This window comes from Syngnathus acus, chromosome 2 (genome assembly GCF_901709675.1).
Source record: "Syngnathus acus chromosome 2, fSynAcu1.2, whole genome shotgun sequence".
NCBI classification, from domain to species: domain Eukaryota; kingdom Metazoa; phylum Chordata; class Actinopteri; order Syngnathiformes; family Syngnathidae; genus Syngnathus; species Syngnathus acus.
This window is the reverse complement of record NC_051088.1, coordinates 13,464,744-13,489,846: the sequence shown is the minus strand read 5'-3', so window position 1 is coordinate 13,489,846 and position 25,103 is coordinate 13,464,744. Positions and strand designations below refer to the sequence as shown.

The 25,103-nt window shown below is 39.7% G+C and overlaps 1 protein-coding gene across 1 annotated transcript in view; it reads left to right on the top strand.

Moving 5' to 3' along the window:
• LOC119119173 (cadherin-4-like) overlaps positions 1–25,103 on the top strand; it is a 155,234-nt gene that overhangs the window by 92,178 nt on the left and 37,953 nt on the right. Inside the window, exons 4-5 of the mRNA XM_037245690.1 lie at positions 6,833–7,059; positions 13,040–13,237. Coding sequence (XP_037101585.1) covers positions 6,833–7,059; positions 13,040–13,237 — 425 coding nt within the window. The remainder of the gene's footprint in view (positions 1–6,832; positions 7,060–13,039; positions 13,238–25,103) is intronic.

Genomic DNA, 25,103 nt, shown 5'->3' with positions numbered 1-25,103 from the left:
ACCACTAAAATCTGTATCCTCCATTGAGATGTTATAATTACATGTGTTTTCCTGCAATTTAACTGCTAGAGGGTTTCTTCTGGTTTATTCCTTGACCCCTGTAATAGGAAAAACAGAACCTTTTCAAACGTTTTGATCGAGAGATGTTGATTAGATTGCGCAAACACAGACTCCGCTTCTTCCAGCAGTTGAGAAAAGCAATTTGATGCTGTTTGCTTCCTTGGGCAAGCTTGAGAGAAAAATGTTATGAAAATGTTTACACCAACCATATTTTGTGCTTACGGGCATACACTGCGGGGAGGGGTGGGGGTGCTTTGGTTTGTATGGCCTTTACAAAGCTTTTTATATGCGGTACAGTATATCTAAACGATCACTATTTCTTCTGTTTCCTAAAGTAATAACAACTGCATTAAATAGCAATGCAATGGTCACTGAGGGAACACCAACAGCAAAAACATTTCAAATATAGTGTTTTGTTCCAACCTTGGGTCTACTCTGCAGGGTTGTCTGGACAAGGTTAGTGGAATTACAATGCATGAAAACATTTTCCGAGTTTGACTTGGTGCAAAGTGCTGACAACCGCAGTCTTACTTTAAGTGAACTGTTCGCCTGCAAAAACAGCCGTCACCCGTCCCTGATCTTTTCTTATCTCATTTTACTACGAGCGTTGCTACCACTATTAATAATAGACTGGCCTATACACGCACACGCAGACACACACACACACACACACACACACACACACACACACACACACACACACACACACACACACACACACACACACACCTCAGGATAGAGCTCTGCTACGTTAAGTCAGCTTGGTCAGACAGAGTTCTTGACATTGCTGTATAGAAACACAGTCTTGATATACAAAATTTGGGCAAACATTAATTCTTGAGCAAATTAAAATGCTAAGAGTTTATGGGGATACAAACACGGGCTTATACCATTTGACTTGTGAAATACGCGTCTGTCTGCTCGATTTTATGCTGTCCAGACAGTTTTTGCAAATAAAAAGTAGATCAAGATACTGCCTTCATTTCATGCTGTTATTTCTTTTTCTCTTGTTTTCCAACAAAGGGCTTTTCTGTTCATCAAAGCGATTTTTTTCTGCCGCATCCCATTCTCTCTTTTCTGTCCTCTTTCGTTTTTACTTATCACCACGAAAGCCAGACTTAATTTCCAAAAGACTCGATCTCTTTTCTATTTGGTAATGTCCTCGTTTGCCTCTAAGTGTGTGTGGGTGTGGGTGTGTGTTTGTGGGTGTGTGAGAGGCTGTGTGTATTTCTTCACAAACACACAATACAGTCTCAAAGCAAAAGACTTTACATTTAAAGAAACGTAATGAAGCATTTATGAGTTTTCAGTTTTGCTTTGAGGGGCTTCATCAAGTGCAGATGTTTCTGCTCATCTCCAAAGAAAACACTTGGTATTGTTATTTTTTTGTATTACTGGAATATTTTATCTGCCTCTAGCCTTTGGAGTTGGGTATGTATTATGTATACATAATGGTATCCCTACAGGCATGCTGTACACTTGTGGTCTGTTTAAGTAAGTACGCATAACCACACCACGAGAATGGATGTCGTAGTTTCAACGAGTGCAACGAGTGTGCTGCTGGTATCAAAGCCATGTCGAGAACTAAAGTGGACAGGCTTACATCAGCATGTCTTCTTTGTTATTGTTGCTGGTGGTGTTTTCTGGCTCCCCATCTTCAAATCTGATATTTTTAAGTACTTTTGAAAACCTTCTAGCTGTTCAAATATGAACGGTAATAGAAATCTGTCATGCAGGGTGGGAGTCTTCAGATTTTAGAGGGTGCTGACTAGTTATGTAACTTAGTGTGCACAGTGTGGGGAACTCACCATCATTTTAAATGAATTAATCGGGTTTGCTTTTAGGGTCATCTGAAGAACAAGTACGTATTAAACAACAGCCTAGCACAGAGATTCTCACAGTGTAGTATGGTGTGAACTCCTTCGAGTTATAAAAGAACCACTAAACCATAATTATGCGATGTTAAAATTGTGCATAACATTGCAGTGATGTCAGCTTTACTTATTTATTTTCAAATCCAGTACAGAAAATATGTCATGTGGGTGATTTACAAGAATATTACATAGAGCTTTAGGGTATCAAATATTTTTAATGAACACGTCGGCCTATTACGCTGCTGTATTTCAATGTAGGTCATGGGTCAAACTACTAAAAGCAGAAGCTCTTTATATAAGCTGATTATAATGTGAACAATTACGCATATAGGGATGGAGATAGCTCTTCATTTCTCTGTAATGGGCTTTTAACAGAATTGTACTTTTATCATACAGTATATTTGTCCTCTCCTCGCAGTTATGGTTATGGACAGTGGTCTTGGCTGTTTAGTCTTTCACACTTCATGTAGACTGCACACTCCCTGTGGAAAGTGTAATAAGTAGCCGTACTTATCTTTTGCATCTGTCTCTTCATCCCCATCTTGTCGCCCTCCCCCTTTACTCATTTGCTCTCTCTTGGTCTCTCATCTCATTCTCACTACCCATCTGCTTGGATCGCTCAGGAACATGGCCCAGTTAGCCTGTTTTAACAGCCACCTGAGCAGCCACAACCAGTCCAGTGTGGCAGCACTTCCATGAATCACAATGCTAGCACCAGGATGTATCCGCTCACTGCCCTCCCAGGCCCTGAGTTTGAATTGGGGGCTCTGCAATTTTATACATGCAGGAACTCATGTCCATCTGCATACTAAGACTTTGTAAGACTTTGTGAGCTCTTAAAAAGTACAAATGTTCATGTTTGTATCTTCATCAATATGACCCTGGAACTGATAATGTTGAAGTTCAAGGTCAATCATGTGTCTCCACTGGGTTAGTGCCAGTCATCAGGTTTGTTTTGAGTTGTTTCTTTGCAGAATTCAAAGCCAGTCTGACATCTGTCACCTGAAAAATGTTTCCGCACCACGTTTTAACGAGTCACAACTAATCTAGCGCTCGGTCAAGATCTTCAAGCTCGCATTTGCAATCTGCCCCCACGAGCTTGATCTCCTCTTTAATGTTTAATTCGTTTCACCACCTATCCGAATGCCACCTTTTCAAATCTTGCATTGCTCTTTCCCTCTCTGCGGAGGCTTTCAAGTCAAGTCAAGTTTATTTGTATAGCCCTAAATCACAAGCAGTCTCAAAGGGCTTCACATAGACAAAAATTGACAATTATTCTCAAAGCATCCCCTGATCTTAAGCTCCCAAAAGGGCAAGGAAAAACTCAAAAACCCCTGCCAGGGGAAAATGAGAAACCTTGAGAAGGGACCACAGATGGAAGGATCCCCTTTCAGGATCACCAGGTTTCACTTCTTTTTCACTTTTTCTTTGTGCTTGGCTCCTTTAAGTAAAAAGGCAACAGCGAGAAATTAAAAGGTCCTTTTTCGAGTTGGACACGCTCCAATTGAGAAACAACATGGCTGTCTTCCTAAATCCCAGTTCACATGCGTTGGGTTTAGTTCCATCTTTTGACAAACTGTCTTCCTTGGTAAATACTGGCTGCCTATGAATTTCCTTTCGGCGTGTTAAACTGTGGCTTTTTCAGCAAAGAAGAGGTTGTTGGTCAAAAAAGGGCATCGGTCATTACTCGCTAACTGATAAAAGCAGACATTAATGGGATAACCATACAGCTCTCTAAATTTAATATGTAGAAAAAACATGTTTTTTTTACTCAAGGCATATCTGATTCTTTTGCCTATCGTGGTACTCAAGGGCACAAAGATATTTGAGAATACAATCCGTTTATTGCAAATATATGTTAAGATGATGTCCTTGTATGTCCAAAGGAGGTTTCCTAACTACTTCCTCTATTTTTGTGAATATCATTGGCCCCGATGTTCAGTTGATACAGGCGAGTGAAATTTGCTTGGTGTGGAACACTATCATATGTTGCAAGCAATTTAAGTCTTGGCTCAATCATTTTAATGTGATGGTTTAGTTTTCTAAACCTAGCCTGTTTGATTATAAAAACAAAAACAAATCTTTCCTGTGGCGTTTTGTGCAGGTATGTTCAGTATTTGTGCAGATGTGACCGGCTAGCTGTTTGAACATGAAGGCACTAGATCAATGCACAGCGTGGGCACCTTGCCTTGGATGTTGTTTAGGTGCAGCACAGTGCCAGTGGGGTTCTGTGCACTGTCTCATTCATATAAGGCCTCTTTTAGCGGTATCGACCTGAGGTGCTAGTGGAGGTGTTTTGTATTGATGCAGGAATCTTGGCATTCTTTCTTTCTGTAATTGGTGCAAAACAGGTTCTTGCTGCTGTATTTTCCCTTTTTGTGGGAGGACAGGTGCATAAAGTTCATATTGTCTTTGTTAAAACTTGCATTTTTGTTTTTAGAATAAGCCAATCTTTTTTCTCTCACTACTCATAAAATTTGACGTTGACATATGACAATATGGAATTTGGCTTGTCAGGAGGATTTTGATTTCAAAAGAAAATCCATTCGTCCATCTATCTTCTATAGCACTTGTCCTCACTAGGGTCGCTAAAGTTAAACTTGAACTAGTCCCCATCCAATTGCAGGTCTCAACCATTGAGACGCATTGCATTATTATTAGTTTGATTGTAACAAACATCATCTTGCTTTTCTTCTTCCTAGTATTACAATGTAAAAAAAAAGAAATAGCCCTTCCCAATTGACTCCTACCTACCTCCATGTTCACGTGTCAGATGGCAGGTGACCTTCCAGTCGGCATGTTGTCACAGCATGTAGGGCTGGAAAACTTCAAGGATTAATGTTGAATGTCATTTTAAATTATTTGAAGAAATTTGCAAATCCTAATTCAAATAGTATATTAGTTGTACGTCTTTGGTGTATTAGCTAAGAGCAAAATCCTCTGCTCAAGTTAACTCCACAGGGCCTCACAAATCATCCCTGGGCAGAAGATGATCGTACATTCACGCCAAGATGATACTCAAGTAACCATCTATTAAAAGCTTGCCCGAGTTGTCCCATATTTATAAGCCTGATAGCATTCCTGTTACATATTGCCAAAATGAACTGTTTTGCCAGCTAACCTTTCCACAAACAACGCTTAATTGACCAATTTGTTTAAATATTTCCTTTCCAAGTCAATTGTGATGGGGTAAAATCTGTTATGACTGACTGACTATGATTTTCCTTTTAATTCGGGTGTGAGGTTATATTTTGTCTTCATTAGCATTGCACCAACCTCAAGAAGGATCAGACACAAACCCAACATTATTTCACTTTTTCATAACATCTCAATTCTGTAGACTCTGCATTTCTATTTGTCAAACTCGTCCTGTCCCCTCCTGTTTAATTCAGGACCCAGACCTTTATATTGAATGGACAGAATGTCAACTCTGTGGATTTCTGCCTGTCTGGTCTGCAAGGAAAGGATAGCGACACAGGAAACACGCCCAATAAAGCAAAAAGTCAGTCGGACCACTTGCAGTGGAAGCTTTTGTTTCTGCCGCCTGACAGACGTGAGAAGACTACTGTATGTAAAAAAAGACAACAGTGACAGCTTTCAGCTCAGGGATCATGCAATGTGTCTAGACATTTAAATCCCGCAGAGAGAATAGCGTGCCTTGAGGCAGGAAAGGAGCAAAGATCGGAGAGCATTGTAAGCACTTGTCTCTGACTCATCCTTGCTTCAAGAGTGTCGATTCCATTGCAGATCATAGGGATGGATAATATACTGAAATGAAAGACGCTTCTGGTATAACTGCAGTTTAATATACAGTATATAAATCCTATTATAGTTAAACAAAAAGGAGTGGGTCAATGATTCTCTCTCTTTTGTATTGCAAGCTCATTCGCTGCGTCTGGGAACTGTTTTGAATCAATAGTGTGCGCATAGAGCAAAAATGCTTGAATGCGTAAGGCAGCATGTTAATTCAATCCCTTTATTTCATAGCAGTGACTTTTTTTCTGGAATATTTCTGCCGAAATGATTAAGTAGCTGTCTTTCTGAGAATATAGAAAATATTTTCCCCTGAAGGAAAAAAAAAAAGCTGGCTGAATTGCAAGTGGACTGTATGTCTATTAGGTATTTAAAAAAAAAAAAAAAAAAAAAAAAGCCAAATGGATTAGTGCAGAGATTCTCGAACATGGTTGTCATCAGGGGTGCCACGGGAAATTATCCAATTATACTTAAATTGGCTGAAACTAAATAAAAATATGGAAAGTCATAGATTTGTTTGCAAATATGTTATTCGTGTTTGAAGATAACTGGTGAAAAAAGAACAGGGTCAAACAAAGGCAGAGACTGAAAACTATGTAGAATTAAATTGAATTGTGGGAAGATTATTTTTGGTTAGGGTTTTGATAACCATTTGTGATGTTTTCTCAACATTCTTGTAATATTTAAAGCTCAGACACATTTTTTGCTGTTGTAGCGCAGTAGCTCTAACCTGAAATTTTAGGGGTGCACAAAAAACGACTTTCCGAGTAAATATTCATTCCACTCATTATATTGATGATAAATATGTGGACTAGAGACAGTTTGTCAGCAACAAAAATGAATGGTGAATAGATTAATTGTGGTTTTGTTTTTTCTTTTTAATTTTCGGGTTACACAGGTGCTAGTGTGTGGTTATTTGATCATGGATTTTATGGTGATAATTAGGATCAAGCTAGTCTTTTCATAATGTTTGATCTGTTGGTAAAAAAAAAAAATGTATTGACACTGAAAGAACTGAAAGTCTTGTGAAGGCTCAACCTAAATGAGAAATGGATTTGAGCCAAATCTGACATTAAGAGAGCATCCATCTAATCTGTGTAGTGTGTCTGTGTACATTTCTTTAATGTTCCTCTTCTCTTCTACAGTCAAGTTTGATGACTGCGCCGGGAACAAAGCGGTGATTTTCGAGAGCGGTGATCCAAACTTCAGTGTGCGGACAGACGGGTCCATCTTTGCTCAGGGAGATGGAGCTGCCATGGATGAGCCAGTCCAGTTTAAACTAACAGCAAGTGGTCCACATTCTCATGTCTGGAAGACAGTGATCCAGCTGGCACCGATAGACGCCGCTTCACCTCAGCAAAACGAAAATGAGGTAAGTTACCACAACAGAATCCCACTTCAATTTTTAATTATCAACGAATGATTCAGCCTCATATTACAGTCCTACCAGCCGTGGCGTTAGCAGTCAGGAATGAGGTCAAAACTCCTTGGGGCTTGAGGAAGTCAGAGATTGAATGCAACAAAAAAAGTGGTTATAAGTAATAAAATCATGTTGCCACAAGGGGAGAGTATGATTGCAGCCGTAAGCTGTTATTGGAAATCATCCTATGCCTTGGATTCCCCACAGGCCCTTGACATGTCCTCTTCTAATCAACAGCTTTCAGAGGACAGGTAACGACTGTCGCCAAGCTTCGAGTGCCCCAAAAGCGTCAGCTATTTAACTGAGATCTATTTACCTCTTATTATGTTTACTGTTTATTTCTGCCGTTTAACAGCGGGGTACTCACATAATCAATCAAAGAGCACAAATAATGTCTCTAAAAGATAGGTCATGTGGTGTGTGCTGATAAATTGCTGTGGGCTAATAATTATATATGTTAACCTTGTTGAATATTTATGAGCACAAATCCTCATGTGTTTGGTCAACACCACCGACAGCAAAGCCATGAACTCCGTGACTGTGATGTGACACGGAACGATAGCTAATTAGGAAGTGAACTGAGCCTGCGCTGTTGGCAGACACAAAAAAAAAGACAAGCAACGGTCGTGTTGAATGTTAAACATATCTCAATTCGCCACAATAAAAAATGACACCAAAGTTATTCTTGATAATAAACAACTTTAACCTGATATTCAAAAAAAATTATAAATAATCAGCACTGTCTGGAAGTGAGTTACACCGCATCCGCAAATATTTGTCATGGATCACCAGCAATGTGTTCTGCAACCTGATCATTCGTGAAGAGGTTCCATCATGAACCGACGACCAAACTTATTCGAGCGTGGGAAAATATACGGTGGGGAAAAAAATGGTGCGCTGGCTTGGTTAATAGGGAATTTTTCCAAGGACATCAACTTATTTTGAATAGGGATTTGACAGCCATTCTACATGATCTCAAGGAGTACAATTCTTCTTCCTTGGCCCCAGCAGGAGGAAATAAGGTCAATTCCTTTTCAAACAGACACAAAGGGAATTATTCGGGCCACGGCCAATTAGTGGAAGTGAGCATTCCTACTGAGTCAACTAATGTAACCATCCTGAGGAGAATGTTAAGTGAGCGAGTGGGCCGCGGTTCAAACATGATTCACATTAGGACCAACGTGTACCATATGCAGCAAGAGCTGCAGCAGAAAGCAAAGCGCAAAGACAACAGAACATTTTATGTATTTTGCACTCTGTTGAATAATAACTTACAGATGTCTAGGTAGTGAGGGCCCGGTTGATATCAAAGCATGCAGAATTTTTGGGAAGCGCTGGTGAGAAAAGGAAGAGCTGGGCTCCTCGCCAGCTGGCTCAGGCGGAAGGCACCATTGCTACGGGGGCTGCAACCGTTCCACTCTCAGTAGCTCTTGTTCTTTTTAGCAATCCAGCATAGATAAGTGTGTTCTGGAATGTTTTTCTTTTGAGGGGGGGTGCTGAGTTATGATTTCAAATTGTCATGTCTCAGTGAAATAATGCACACTTTTTCTTTTGGTTGGGCATGTTTTTGCACCCCCCACCCGAGTAGTGGATTTAGGGAAAGAATGCTCAGCATCAAAGTCAGTGCTAGCCATTATACGTAGTGCGTCATAAATCCTTTACTGGGTTGAAACAAGACAAGCAGAGCCAAGCAGAGGATGGAAAAATTCTGACATCAGCTGAAGCCCCGTTTGATGAATCTGAATTGATTCTGATTGGCACACACACACACGCACACGCACACACACACAATTTCAGTTGTGTTTTATTTGTCCTCAGCCAAAAATTTTGAGTCTGAAGGCCTTGGAAAGTGAACAAAACATCAAAGCTGAGATCCGGTTGGACAAAAAAAAAAAAAAAGAAAATGCACCTTTGACTAAAGCTGAGCAGTCAAAACCTACTATGAAATAAAAACACTGAAATAATTTAGGCACTGATTGTTTAGTCTCTCCAAGGGTAGTTCTGCAAATATGTTAAAAGTCCTCATCAAGTGAGTACAACCACCACATATCTTTAACCAATCTACGATTTTGATCAGTGGATACCATTCCTATTTTCCATGGAGGCAATTCACATGATACCTCATATCAGTTGCATGTCAGAAGTGAGCACTCAGGATAATACACCCTCGTGTCAAGCCGATTGAATGTCTGAGGTTGCCGTTAGAAAAAATTGTGATAGCTGACAGCACTTTTGCGGATGCTTGTGCAGGCATTTGTTTCTTTGTTCAGTGTCTGAAGTTGTTCTGTGTCAGAGTGAAAAGTGGAGAGCGTACTGTATGAGCAGCAAGGTTTGATCAGTATCACACCTTGGTTTGGTTAAAAAAATTGCACAGTGTATGTCTGTTCATCTTTAGTATCTATCTCCATCTTTTCTTAAGGATTGCTCTTTAGGGAAATCCCTCATGCACATGTAAAAAAAAAATGAGAAGAATTGTTTATTTAGGTAAATAAGAAGGGTCAGGGTCCCGATCTGCTACTCACAACATTTCTTGATATCCATTCCCCAAAATGCATTTTTTCTGGCAACACTAGCGTGATGTGAGGCAACAATGCCGAGCAGTTATCCCCAGCAAGCTTCGATACAACCCTGAAGAAAAAGAATACATTTGTACAGACCTGGCTTGTGTCTCTCAGATGGTGGTCTGCTGACAAAGCCTGAAAGCAAACAATGGTGTGCATGTTTGGGCAAACTTGTCAAACAGTAGAGCAGTTGTTTAGAATGCCATGCGTTGTGTTTTGTTGGCTAGTTCAGTGTGGTGGTATGTTGCTAGAATGTTGAATTTAGGACACGAGTGAAAGGAAACTGTTTGCTGGAAATGTTACTATTTACTTCCTTGTATAGAAAATGTTTCATTTCTGGAGTGCTTTCCCCCCCAAAGAAAATAAAAGAAAAGGAAATGAAAAATAAGTACATATTTTGTTAGCTGAATTTACCTAAATATTTGTGAGTGAGACATTTAGAATTTTAATGGGATCATATGAAGGGGTAAAATGAAAACCGGTTATGGTCTCTACATATTATTGACTTTCATGTTTTTGGGGTGAATCTGGAATATATTCCACACAATACAAGGAGGATGAACTGTAGTGTATGTTTGACTTGAAATTGACATCCTTTTTTTAATTCTTTTTTTTACTTTCGAGATTTTGCCTGTAAATATTTTTGTGATAATTGAATTACCACGTTGCTTTTCAACACATCTCTCAAGGGAACATCAAACGCCGTAGACACTAAACACATCCCCTGGCACACCACACCTCAAACCACCCACTCAAACTAATACATACCATATGGATGCTTGTTTCACGCATTTGAACGCTGAAGTCTTAAAAGCTTTTCTCTTCTGTGTCTTTCTAATGAAGTAAACCTCGAAAGTATTGTTCTGCTGGCAAGATGCAAGGACAAAGTGCAGAAGGACCTGACAAGCAAAAAAACAACAACGACAGAGCCAAGGAGAAAACACTTTTTGTGTTTCCATTTCTCTAAATAATTGTTTCTGTCTGCCTGCCTGCCTGCCTGCCTGCCTGCCTGCCTGTCTGTCTGTCTGTCTGTCTGTCTGTCTCTCTCTCTCTCTCTCTCTCATATTGCCAAACACCTACTGTCAAGTCTGTTAAAAGATTCGAGAAATGAAATTTGATTTGGTCGCATAAAATGAAAGACAAACGTTCCATGTAAAATATGCAGCTACATCTTGTTGAAAGCAAAATTTGAAATAAGCAAACAAAAGTCAAATTAGCCAAATGAATCAAAACCAAAAAAAAACAATTGAACCCTTCCTCTTGCATATATAGCTGGTATTTAAATTCATTGACTTGCATGTGACGATGGAGAACAATCTTTTGGTCATTAGTGTGGTAAATGCATGAGATTGTTTACTTCTTGCCACAACTCAGTAAACCTCTGCTGTTATTTTACACGTCAGCCGTTGCACATAGCAGTGCTACAGGAATCCTGTTATTGAAACAAGCTGTCAGTGAGGAAAACAATATCACTGCAAGAGAAGGGCATGGGGGAGAATGTGAGCAAGGGATAGCTCAGGGGAGAGTGATTGAGATAGAGAGCACAAGTGATGCACTGCCTCAGCAACGACGGTTGTGCCGAGATTCTTAACATGTTTGTGTTGCCTTCCCTCTGTCCCTGAGATACATTGATAAAATAGCTGCACAACACATCCCTGGGATTAGCAATATGATACAACCTTTGGATCATCATCTATAACGTAGCCCTTGAGCATGTGTTGCATCATTGAGTCCTCAAGCCAATAACCCAGCTTTACAAGAGAATTGAACATATGCTTACGGAATCCCTTAACAATAAAATGTGTTTGATTGACCAGAAAAAGGACCAGAGGTTGGTAATGAGCTAGTTGGAAAACTCCAGTAGCCCTGTAAAACTTATAAGCACCCTGTATGATGCAAATATGGTCGCGGGCATATAGCGTAATTGTCAACTTTGTACTAAACAAGCCACAAATTTGCCGGTAGTCATAATTAATGCACAGCTCAGACTGCACGACTTTTTTTTGCCGTTGACGATGCTCGTTATGTCAGATTACCAGACATGGTGTCATGAATTCATTCTTGTCTTGGACCGGTTGAGTGGCCACATTAGAAGTTTGACACTGACCAGAACCCGCCCAATCGTCACATGCTGCCACCAAAGAGCACGGTCAGTGTCGGGGTCGTAAGACATGACACACACCAGATTGGCAGTCTTTAAAAGACCTACAGTCTGCAGGACTGATGTTATGTCAGTAAGGTACATTACCATGAATCTCACAGATCTAAAATGCTCTCACACGTCTGCCTTCTTCCCACTTTGACCTCTGACTTCCTGTTTGTGTGACATTGTGCCCGCTTGCTGTTTTCCTGTTCACTGTGTTTGTATGAGGCGTAAAATGCAAATTTTTATCACACAAACTGTGGTCTAAAACTGCTTATTTCAAACCTTCAATTATATCTCATTTACTGGTTTGACAACTATAGACGTCAGGGTTTCATTTTAACATGGCTGGCAGTGAATGAGATATGACCCCAGCCATATTTTGTAAAGGTAGCTTCAAAAGAAGCCGAGTTAAAATTATTTTCTAACTTTTGTACTGTACAGATGCTCTTTTTTTGTTACACAAGCCTTTATAATGTTTCATTTATTTATTTTTTATTGGCTAGCTTTCCAATATTAGTGTTATCATGAGAATTGTGCTTATTGGTTGTATAGGTGGTCATTGACACAATTGCGCTTATTATCTTGAACAGCTTTGTTTTCATGGCGACATAATGCTTTGATCAGTTATAATGATGACGGATTTAATTATTACCACTGGATTTTTTTTCCTGGAGGGGGTGGGGGGGGGGGGGCATGGAGGAGGCAAAAACATTTCAAGTGTTTGTGAAAAAAATATAAACCCAAAGAATTCTTCCAAAATTCTTATAAAGATTATTCACATGTTCCATATGGGGGACAGATGGAAATATTGGACAACATTCTAGGATAAATCGGAAACCAAAAATCTATTATTTGGCCTCACACCTAAGAACTTCAAGCATATTTCAGGGCAGGCCAGTGCCCCCACGGCTTCCCCTCTAGCTCTGTCATTGCTTATTTCCCCAGGGGATATTTTTTGAACAAATGTACTTGGTAATATTGATGGAGGTATTTCAAAAAAAATATCACAATGTTTTCCAAGGTAAAACCCACCATATTTATAAGAATAGCATTTTTAAATCATTACACTTTTTCATACACTCCGCATATGATCCGTATGTGGATCATAATTTTGCGGAGCACAGTTTTCTAATAAACCAGTACTGTATTACAATAGCCTCGTATAATAGTAGCTGGAAGAACATTGGCCTACTTACACTAATTGGATCTTTTTGTTGTCTTAAAGGTCACAACCAAAGAGGAAAAGGTTGCTGAGAAGAAAGAGAAGAAGGAAGCATTCCAAGCCCCGCCTCCTGTCATCATGTTCTCCGGGACAGGCAGAAACAGCTCTAAGGGTCTACGAAGGCAAAAGCGAGACTGGGTGATCCCACCAATCAACGTTGCTGAAAATTCTCGAGGACCGTTCCCGCAGATGCTCGTCAGTGTAAGTGAGATTCATCGTAAAATAAGAATTAAAAAGCTGTCTTAAAGTTCTCTAGCAGACATCGAACAGACTTCAAAGTTGCAACAAACACTATCTGAGAAAGATTCTGTTTGCAATGAAATCATTTTTTTGCTTCGTTAAACTTTCATGGTTTTCTTGGAGGCTTTTCCAACTTTTCTTTTGGTACTAGTACAATTACAACGTGAAAAATGGCTTTCTCCTAAATGCATTCATAAATAAAAGCCAAGATATATCTATCTAGTAACAGCTCATAGTTACTGTATCTTTAAACAATTCATTTCAATTTGAATCCAGCACCTGCTACTTTTTTTCTTGGAGGGGGGCGGCGGGTCGCGGAGCTTGTAAATAACAAGCTTTAACAAATTGTAAAGCGATTCTGAGGCCCAGGCAAGGCAAATAAATGCAACTGGAATGAAAAGGGATGCAAATACACAATGTGATGTGAGTTAAAGATTCAGTGTGAGAGATTGCAAGATTTGTCTCGCTCCTAGTGATCGCCACGCTTGTGGTGTAATTCTTCAAAAAGATGTCGTTCTGAGAGAGCGCCACTTCATTCCCATCTCTCATGTTTCTTTGTCTTGGAATAGTTTCTGAAATATTGTGTTATCAGCTTTTCTCTCAGTCTGCAAAAAAAGACTCCCACTTCATCTTTTTTGGTGCAAAAGATGTCTTATATTCTCTTTTTGTTTTGTTTTTCAATACGGGTTTTATCAGGCCACGAGGGAAAAGCAGCAGACCGGCAACGTTTTTCTGTCCCATCTCAGACAACATACTTTAAAAAGGGAAGCATTTGTTCGGTTTTCTTTTTAATAAGAGGATCTGCCCCATTGCTTTATGGTATCTCAGAATGCAAAGCTTGTCAGTAATACGAGACAATTGCAACAAATCGGCCGCAGAGACTAATTCAGGTTGAAGAGACATAGAGAAGACTGAGAATGTATGAAATAAAAATGATGCATTTGGATGCCTGTGTTGGGCGTCCATCTTTAATGAGAGTAGTCATACTGAAAACCTTAAAGGCTTTTAACAAGGAGACAACTCTGATAGTACCAGTTTCATTTTACCTGATTTGTCTGGTCCCCAGGTTGATGTCTATCTGTTTTTCCTGTCAACATACCATGACGTCTTTACTAAGAAGACAGTTCTATTTATTATGCGATTACCTAAGAGGCCGCGTGTTTTTGTATCGCATCTCCCCCTCTGCCTACCTGGAGCTCTGCCATCCCTCAGTGGTCCATGTGCCATGTGCTGCCTTCCCTAATGGCCTGTGAAGTCACTCTCTTCCCTAATGGGCCGTTCTGTCATCCAGTGCGGTGCTGAGTGGCATGCAGACAGTCGCCCTCCCACCACTTCTCGTCTTCTCCCCGCCTCAGCCCAGTTGCCATCAGTTGGGCAGGCGTGTTGTCAGGAGCTCTCACCTCCATGTCTGCAGCACCACCACTTTGATCAGGCCAGCTATGGAGGAGGCAGGTGTCACGACCCCCACTGACTGGCCTGTAAACTTTCAGCCTGACGTGGCTCCAGGGCATGATTGACCACACTTGTAGTCTTGAAAAAAGTTGAGATTGTGTCAGAGCTCAATAAGATGTTATTTGGGCTTTTCCGCCCCTATTCATAAAACAGCTGGAATTGTTGGCCTGGCACTGGAGGATTTTTAAAATTAAACCAATATGAAGTCAGCAGGTTTCTGCTGTTAAACATTTGGCATGGTTTGACCTCCTGTATTTAGTTTTCCCACTTGAATCTCTTAACTATGGAAATCAAGCACACTTGACTTCAAAAACATGGGACCAGTTTCTTTGTTTTATGCTGGTGACTGAAAATATTTGTATTCAGCAGAAGAAAATAAATCACTCGTACATTAAGTAGCTGTGGTCGCTGATGTGAAGCACGATACCACTGCAATCGGAATAGAAAGCTCACACTTGAAACAAGAAAGAAGGCTAAAAAATATCCACGATGAAGCAACTTGATGGCTAAAGCATCCCGAAAGCATTGATCTGCTCTTGATCCCCAACAAACAAGCTCGTCTATGAAACTGGAGGTAATGTCATGCAGAGCGAGGGCTTGCATGGCTTCTCTTGGAATGGGCTCACTGAGGTACAGTGAATGGCTGAGCTTAAGTGTTGATCTTGTCCAATATTGATCCTTTAAAGTCAATGTCGTCAGTCCATAGGGGGTAGACGTTCTCGTTACTTCTGGTACTCTTATACCCTTAATTCCCTGCCAGAAAAGAACAACAGCAAATAAAATAAAACTAACCAAAAAACACCTCAACAATTCCATCAAGAAGTTTGACAGGGTAAAAATAAATGGTTGTCAAGTAAAATCCACTTTTGATGTGCTCTTTATTGTTTGCGTTTGCTGAGCATGGGTTGGCCTGTCACAACGGGCAAGTGAGGTTGTGCCTCAAAATCGAAATTTAATCTGTGCTCAGTAAACCACAGGTAAACTCAATTTTACTTGTCCTATAACTTTCTCATTTTCTCCCAATGTATTTGTAATTGTTCACAGCATAGTGTTTTCCCTCCCGCCTTTCTCTTCTTTTCTACTCCTCAATACTGAAATTGTTGTTAATACACTTCTCACTAACTGCCTTTGAGTTTAAGGGAGAATGTGAAAGTCGAAATTTGCTTCACTTCCAGGTGATTTGGAATATCCAATGAACAAACACTGAACTGCAAGATATTGAACAAGAGTGTTCAAGAAATAAATGAATGCTTATCTCAAGCTTCAGGTTTTTTTACATGTAGTGAAGGACAAATGAACCTTCAGCTTTGATTCATGAACCAGTTGTTATATTTTTTGACTCTTCTCGATTAGACTGTTCAACATTGGTCTGAAAGCACGCTGACTTGCCATTTCTTAAACCCCTTTCTGTATGCCAACACTGCCATCTAGAGGAGGCAGCAGCTGGTTCATGAAGCAAATTTGAAGCTTCATTTTCCTATCACTAGTTACATGCTTATTTTTGGCCTTTTGATCACATTGATGACTGATAATATGCATACAATCTAGTGGTAATTGATGTGATATTATTACTGTGTAATATGAGTTAAATGGATGTTATTTGCATACATACGCTATTTATATAAACAGCTTTATAGTATTTGATGGGCAAACTATTACACCCACCAACTCCCCTATTAGCCAGTACACATTTTGTTTCTTTCTATGCATCTTTGGGAGCTACAGTACCGTTTGTTTAAACTCAGTGTATTGGTAAAAGGTCGATAGAGAGAAGTTGGTCTTTCTTGGGAGTGCTGGAAGGCTTTCTTGATGAGTCGTTATGCAGTATAGTTGGTTCTAGTCGTGAAACAATGCATTTATTCTTTACATGAATAGAACACGTAATAATATCAGCAAGTTGGTTTTAATGGTTGGCCTTAAAGATTGGGAACCTGCAGGCCTTTTTGACTTTCAAATTAAAACACCCAGCATAACCTCTCATGATGAATAATTAAAATCATTGAATTGGTTATTTACCATCGGCGTGTTATAGTTTTAAAAAATATGTTAAATAAGTGCGCAAAGCACACTTTGAACAAATTTGTGACTCTTGTATTAGATCTGGAGTGGATTGCAATACGTTATGTGATGCTTATTGTGTTTGTGGCAGCACCTGTGCTCCAGTTTCCATATCTCTCTCCATGGAGTGTATTGAGAAAATCATTTTTCAGAGCAGAAATGAGAGAACTTTCCCCTCCCTGAGGTGTCCTCTGCTCGTGTTTACCAGTGATTAATGGCTGCTGTGCTTCACCGGCAGACAGCGACAACAAAACCCCCTTGAAAGACAGACAGTGGAAGTCGAAGAAAGAGAAGCAAGCATACAGAACAAGGAAAGGAGAGTAGATCAGATCCAAATAGAGAATTTATGTAGAAACAAAGATGTCATCGAGAGAGATACATTATGAAATGATTAAATGCAGACTGATCATGTAATCTGAAATTGAATCTCCTCTTTTAATGGAACCATTATGGTCACGATTCCATTGTTTTTCAATTAATGAATGATTTGAAATGAACTGAAACCAGGCAGCTGGGATTGGCTCCAGCACGCCCTCATGAGGATAAGCTGTTCAGAAGATGAATATTTTTTTATTTTGTATTTTTCCCCAAGCCCTAAAAAAACACTGAGAAAACCAAACACCAGAAACGAAGCATGCCAGAGTCAATGTAGGCCTCTACAGAATTAGAACAGAATTTGTGTTGTTCTCTTCAACTTCCAAAGAGAAATGCTTTTTCTCATCTCCACCTATTGAGCCGGCTGCTCATCCGACTCGCCTTCACTGTAACTGCCCCCTTCATCTCTTCCATCTCCCTCCTGCAGAGACAGACTAAGCATGCACAGACAGAGACTGTAATTACTTGTACGAGACAAGAAGGAAACAAAGAACATGAGCTGCATTGTTGTCTTTGTATAAGTACGTAATTTGGGGGTTTTCGTTTTGGTCACAGGTCGGCTTTGTCCCAAAACAAAGAGAATACAAGACAGCAAAACTGCACACTGTTTTTTATGAGTGCATGGGAGAAACAGCTGGGTGGTGAAAGTAGTTAAAGATCACAGTACAATAAAGAACTTGTTCATTGGGAGAGCTGTGCACCTTTTTAGGGGAACTGCCCACAGGTTTACTTAAATATACCAGTGAGCACTGGCGGTGCTAGAATTCTTTTTCATTGGGACAGGGGGGGAGAGTGGGCCAAGTATATCTCATGCGGTACGTAAAAAAAAAAACAGTCAATATCTACAAAATTCTTAAAAAAAAAAGCTGATAAAATTTAAACGATGAATTATTGAGAGGGGCAGATGAAAACGTAGAAAATAATTCCTGGAACAATTGGCAAATACCCAAAAGTCAATTATCTGGTGCCAGTGAGGATCACGTCTGGTTAGGCACTTGCTCCTCTGAAGTTGGATGTAAAAACATGAACCCCCAAAAAAAGACACGCCCACATTTCAATTTGATGTTAAATAACACATTTGTTTTCAAAGCTTTTAATTACTCTTTAATCAATTCCACACTGTTCAACAATGCGAGACCAAGAAAAACAAAAGAATATTTATTCAAAGGTCAGGATCATTGTTGTTGTTTTTACCCCGTCTTATAGACGCGATGTCACAAGACATTGCCGGATGCCTGTCCCTTCAGCAAAAAATAAATAAATAAATAAATAAAAGACATTGCCACGAGGTACCTGTCACATTTTCACACGGCTTTGTTTTAGTACGCCACATGCTGATTTGGTCAGTACGGACAACGTGTGCCTCTGGTGGAGTCAACAAGGAAGTAAACAACATGCAAGTCTTTAACGCTCCCTTATCACTCGCTGCATTTTTTCGTGTTTATTTTCCACCCACTCTTTCGCATCCTTGTGTATCACACAGAGTTATGGGATGAAAAAAAAAAAATATGTCAAAATCCACCATGATAACTGTATTTAAAAGAACAGATAACTTAGTTTTATTTAACTTAGATGACAAACAAAATGGAATACTGGCTTTCCAACATGTATTCTAATTATTGACATAAAAAAATAATATAAGGACATAAAATTAGAAACTGCCAATACGAGCCAGTTCCACATTAAATTCCCAAAGTAACAAAATATGTACCTGCACATCTCCTCCCTTTCGTACACAAACGCATTCAAACACTGAGCAGTAATATTAATAAAAATACTTTTGTTTTCGCTCTCACTTTTCATGAGCAGACCTCGAAAGACTTTTTCTATGGACACAAAAGGCCTATTTCTCTCAAATATTGTTCACTTGTCTGTCTTAAACACTAAATAAAATATTTAAAAATTTGCTGCTGAGACGTGTTAAAGCTCCTCTGTTGACAGGCTTCCTGCCAATATGCAATCATTACAATAAAATTTGTTTGCAAGGATGTGAGTCTTTCGAAATGCGTGAGAATAGAGAAACTTTAGTCCATTCGGGTGTGGAACTCAAACAGTCGTGTCAGCATTTTATTTGTTTTACTCAATAACCCATGTTGGCTGGCTAAAGCTCTTTGTTTGATTTAGTCTCCTGGAGTATTCACTCTCTATATTTCCGTTCCAAGCCCCTGATGTAAGTTTTGCTCCAGCTCAAACAACCGCATTTTGGCTAAATATACAGCGTGATATTGATACGTTGATGGATTTAAGCGGCGTTGGATCCAAGGGCTTGCCTTGCATGTCTGCTCGCCGCGTTGTTCCAGACTGAAATATCTGCACATCTATCATCAACATGATGATTTGCACAGGCTCAACTTTGATGGTTCCCAAGGAATTCATTCTTCTGACAAAAATGAGGAGGTTCGGTTTTTGCTGTGTGTCCATATTCGGTTTAATGGTATGCTTTTGAAGACAACTCCAATGCTCACCACAGCCCCCCCCCCCCCCCCCCCCCCCCCCCCCCCCCCCGCTCACAATAAATGGAGCTGATCCCAAGTGTAATTTTGTAAAACAATTGCCTATTGTGTAGTAAAGCTGACAGGAGACTTTTAGAAAATCAAATTTAAGATATGTTGTTGTCAACATAGCAGCTAATAAATCTTAAATAAACCAATCGTTCCCAAACTGTAATAAAAATGTTTTTTTTTGTGATGGCCATCTTGTCCTGTCAACAATTGTCACAGCAGGTCACAGATGATTTGTTTGGCACACAAAAATAATTTCCTGAAAAGATTATTTTTGTCAAATGGAAGCCACGCATTCAACCTTATATGAACGAAAGTCACAAACAATCTAACTCAATTAAAAAAAGATGTCTGTTCTGACATGAAAGTTGATAACCAGCCATGAGTTTGTGATGGAATAAGGACATCAACGCAGAAAGATGTGAGTGCTTTACATTGTTACATTGGCTAATGGCGCCTTTGTGTCAGAGGAACACATTCCTTTCCGTCGTGTTTGACGTGTTTGCTCATGAATGAAACATTTGACCATGAAAACCATTTGACCATCTTTTGAATAGCGTGACACAATTAGAGAGGAGGTGAGCGCGCTAGGACACATTAATATCTTACACAAAGAGGTACTTTTGACATGTAAATCATTCATTTTCTGGAGACAGAAAAATGACCTTAGTATTGCTTTTGGAGGTTTTTGGGTGGGATAAATGTTATTCATTGAAACTAGAAAGATGAACTCATATGGAAAAAGTGGAATGTATCACAGAGAAGGCACATTTGTTTAAATGTAACTTTTAATCACAGATATATATATTTGCTTACCTTTAAATTCAATAATTCTGGGTTACACTATCTTGAGTTAGCTTTTTTTGTTGATGTTATTATTTGACAAAATAATGAACAATAACGTGTGAAATTTGGAGAATGTATCCTCAATAAATATATACATTTAAATCTCTCAAAGTCGAAAGAAGATTAATTGAGAATTACGGATTTTGGAATACAATAAAGTGCCGCGTGATGATGCATTCAAGCCGCTTTGTATTCTGAGATCGCCACGTCTGACTCTTGTTCGTGGTGGTCCAGAAGTATTGCGACATCACTGTAATGTTTTGCAAAGGCAACAAACATACCAAAAAAAATGTAATTACGAGCTTGGGTTTTATTTCCAGTCTGTTTATTAGTATGCCTCTGAAGATTTTCCACCAAATCTTTTTTTTTTCTCATGCCAAATGGATCAACTCCAAAAATTATTCTGTTTAACAATTGGTAACTGAGCTTAGCAGAACCGTGCCAAGTTCTTTACTTTCCCACAATAATTAATGTCACCACTTTGTTGACATTAATTAACTTCCTTAGACAAAGATTCCTATTAAATGAGTTCTGTATATAATCACAGTGTTTTAATATATGAATATTTCAAAATAAGAGCAGTGAAGCTGCTGTTAACATTTGCATAAGGCACATTTAGCTTTGGTTTATTTCATTTCACAGAGAGAACATTTTTCAGCAATGTTTGTGGCGTAAAACTAAGCCTTGAGCTTCTACCAAAAGTCAAAATAAACAACAAAAAAGACCTACATCAGCCCACCCACTTATTCATGTGCACTCTGATGGTGCGCAAACACGCATATTTTGCCTAAAGTCCCTCGGAAAACACATTCTCCTCTGATATGACATCAGGCAGCAGAAGGCAGGCTCCCTCCCGGGTTGAGTCGGTGTGAAATTAAATAGTAAATCATCTCTTAGCAAAAGACATAAGAGTTATGTGAGAGTCAAGGGCAACAGTTCTGGGCTGTTTAATAGGAGATGAAGAGGACTTTATGAAGGAGATAAATAACAGCTTAACAAACAGCCTGTGTGTGGTTCCCCTCTGAAATCGGCCTCAGCGACCTCAAGGATCGACAGAATGAAGGGGAGCCAAAGAAATCTACATTCCGCAAAAGAAATTAAAAAAAATAATGGGCAGCGAACTGGTGGGAAGATATTCAGAACATGAGGGCGTGATGGTGGCATAACTTATGTGTGTGTGTGTGTGTGGGGGAGGGTAATATCAGTAAATCTTTTGTCAGTGTCCTGTGTATTAATAACTAACTTTAACCACCACTTCTGACTATCTACCACTCCTGACTCTATCTATCTATCTATCTATCTATCTATCTATCTATCTATCTATCTATCTATCTATCTATCTATCTATCTATCTATCTATCTATCTATCTATCTATCTATCTATCTATCTATCTATCTATCTATCTATCTATCTATCTATCCATCTCTCCATCTCTCCATCTATCCATCCTCTCTGTCTGTCTCTCCGTCCATCTGTCCGTCTATCTATCATACGAACGTCAGACTGAGAGATAACGGGAGTGACAGAAGACAAAAGAACCTTTAAGATCAGCAACATTACCATTTAAATTCGTGTCGTCAAATAAATATCATTTTTAGTGAGTTGTTTGTATAAGCACACAACAGCACATGTTAGCAGGGAGGCGACAATTACTACAGTAGTGCTGTCTTGTCCACTGTTATTAGGTGGGTGGCGAGCAGGCAGCACTTCTGTCTTTATAGAAGCCATCAACGCGGGGTTGGTATTAGTGCAAGGTCAAACAACTACCTTTCGTTGCTTTAACATGCTCCTGTTTTTTTGTCTTTCTCTCTTAGTGCTAGAATATCAGGAAAAGCAAAACTGAAGCATGTACCGTAATAACATGGTCACATTATTTTTGTCGGTCTAAGTTTCCTCATGCAAGTATAATGCTCTCCATTGTGGTGAGTTTCTTTACCTGCCAACACACGGACATGGAAATCTTTTTGCAGTACAAAGAAATAGCGCCATCCCCATATGGTAAAGACATTATGCCCGAGTCTCAAAAGATAAACAGTAAAGCACCAGATGGAAATTTGCCAGTATTTTATAACTTGTCTTTTAACTTTAAGGGTATCTGCCCAGTACTCCCTTGAGCTTTTTACATTTTTATCTGCTCTTCATTTCAAGGGGGAAAAAAGAAAAAGATTGTTTCCTGTAACACCCTATAAAGCTTTTACGTCCCACATTGTTCATAAAAACGGAATGATGCATGGCTCCTTTCACCATGCGTGACATTGTGGCCCATGAGAGACAATGTTATGGTTCAGCGGGGCTTTTTTTTTTTCTAAGGTGGTTTCAACTAGTTGCTAAACATAATTTATGTCCTCTTAGCTTTAAAGAGAACTCTGTCTGAAGTGACCTCTGCCAGTTTTAATGTATCTCAATCAATGTACCCGTATGGTGTGGAACAGCAATCTGCATGTCGTGCACATGATCCAGCGCTTTTTGATCTGGCAAATATGCATTGCCGTGACTCCTCGGCAAACACGCGAGCATGACTGGCACAAACACGCGCACCTCTTTGCTCTTCCAAGGTTCATTTGTCAAGATGACAGCTGGACCCTCGCTGAGGTGGAGTTTGCCAAACAGAATCCTATGCAAGCCTGCTTGAGTGAAGGCCAGAACATCCCTCGGAAATATTTTGACTCGCCAAGAGGCTGTGCTGCTTAGAGAGAGTGTATGTACAGTAAGTGTGTGTGGTGTGTGTGTACGCACGGGTTAGCAGATTGGCCCTCAGTGCGAGCATGTGTGCCCGTGTTAATGAGAGATAGCAATGAAGTGGCGCATCGCTTCAATTTGGCAGGGAGCGAGCAGCCGCATTTTGTCACGCTTCCGGTCAACATCGAGCGTACCAACTGCTCTAATAAAACACCTTTCCTCGATACCACTCTGCTTTCACACGTACTATGCCTTTGGATGTCCCTTTAATTTGTTTCCTTTGCCCATTGCCCTAAATGTTTTTAATATCAGATGATTTGCCCAGATGTGGAGTCCAACAACCTCTATCTCAGAGGTGTCAAACTCTGGCCCACGGGCCAAATTTGGCCCGCAGTGTAATTATATTTGGCTCGTGTAGACAAATTGTGCATCAACTTTGTGTCAATACAATAATAAGCAAATAGTCTTCACTTTTAAAAAATAGAGATGTTGCTTTTTTTTATTACCATTCATCCTTTTAAAAAGTTTTTTCTAGTCTCTGATTTCAAAACTATCAGTTTGTTGTGTAGCCTGTATATAATATGAGACATATATACATTTATTTGGGTTGACAGTTATAATGGCCCTCAGAAGGAAACTATAATATGATGCGACAAAAATGAGTTTGACACCTAGCTGAAGTAAGAAAGTCTTCCTCCTGAAGCCTGGCTCTGCCTTTAACACGCTGCACCTATTTTTGTGGAGCCCAATGTGCGCGGTGTAATGCGGGTACGATAACAGCACAGAGAAAGCGTGGAAATATTTTTACCATTAGCTACTTAACAGGATGTCTACATTTCTGTGTTCTGGTGTGCATGGATGCTTGTATTCTGCATAAACAGGTGCTTGTGCATGTGGCTTTAACAATAGTAGCCTCCTTCTATCCTTGAAGTCCCTGACGCTCTTTATTCTAATTACCCAGATTGGGTTTGCTGGGAAGGAAGCGTGAGTACCGAGGGGTCCTTGATTCTGTCCTTGTCCAAGCCTCTGGGAGCAACTTGGGAAGTTATTCATACATCCATCACATTCCCCTGTTTCACAATTTAATCAAATCCCCTAATGAAACAAAGGCAGAGGATAGAAAGCCGTGACACTCCAACCCTGAAACGCCACAGCATGACGGTGGGGCCGCTCTTTGTGTGCCACTACAATTGCTGCTTTATTTTGATTTTCTGTGCCCGGGAGAAGGGAGAGTCATTACATTGTTACCTCCGGGGAGAGTAGCACCTCTAATTTGCCGTAAGCCTGCACTATTACAGACCAGACGACTTTCATGCAGCAATAACGGGAAAAGGCATCGACTGCTTAACTTCCATGTCTCCATGTTATTCCGACGAATGCGAAAGATGGGCTTTTAATATAGTCGCATGCATCGCCTCAAGCTATTATTCGACTGGCACAAAGGCACATTGAGCGTACCCTCTTATCCAAGCGACTCGATAAATCGGAACGCATCTTTATTATTCTCTTTTTTTATTTCCCGCCTTAAATATAAAAGCGTATTGTTCGGAATAAGGCGAAAGCACCGAGATAATTAAAGTCCTGGTCTGTGTCACCATTTGTTAATCTTTGTTCACAAAAGCACTGTGGTAAAAATAGTGAAGATATTGAATTGTGACTTTTTTTTTTTTTTTTTTTAGCAAGCTTCAACAATCTTCCCATTAAGAGTAGCAACAAATGGGAAATTTATTTGAATCACAAAACCATTTTAGATTCAAAAAATGTGAGTAGATTAAATCATTCCTCTTGGAAATATACCAATTTGTACTGAATCGTCTGTTACTGGAGCCTATAATCCTCCCTTTGGCTGAAAATATAGTGGATCGCAATACACACTATATATAAAATCTGTCCAATAATGTTTGTATGCTGTATA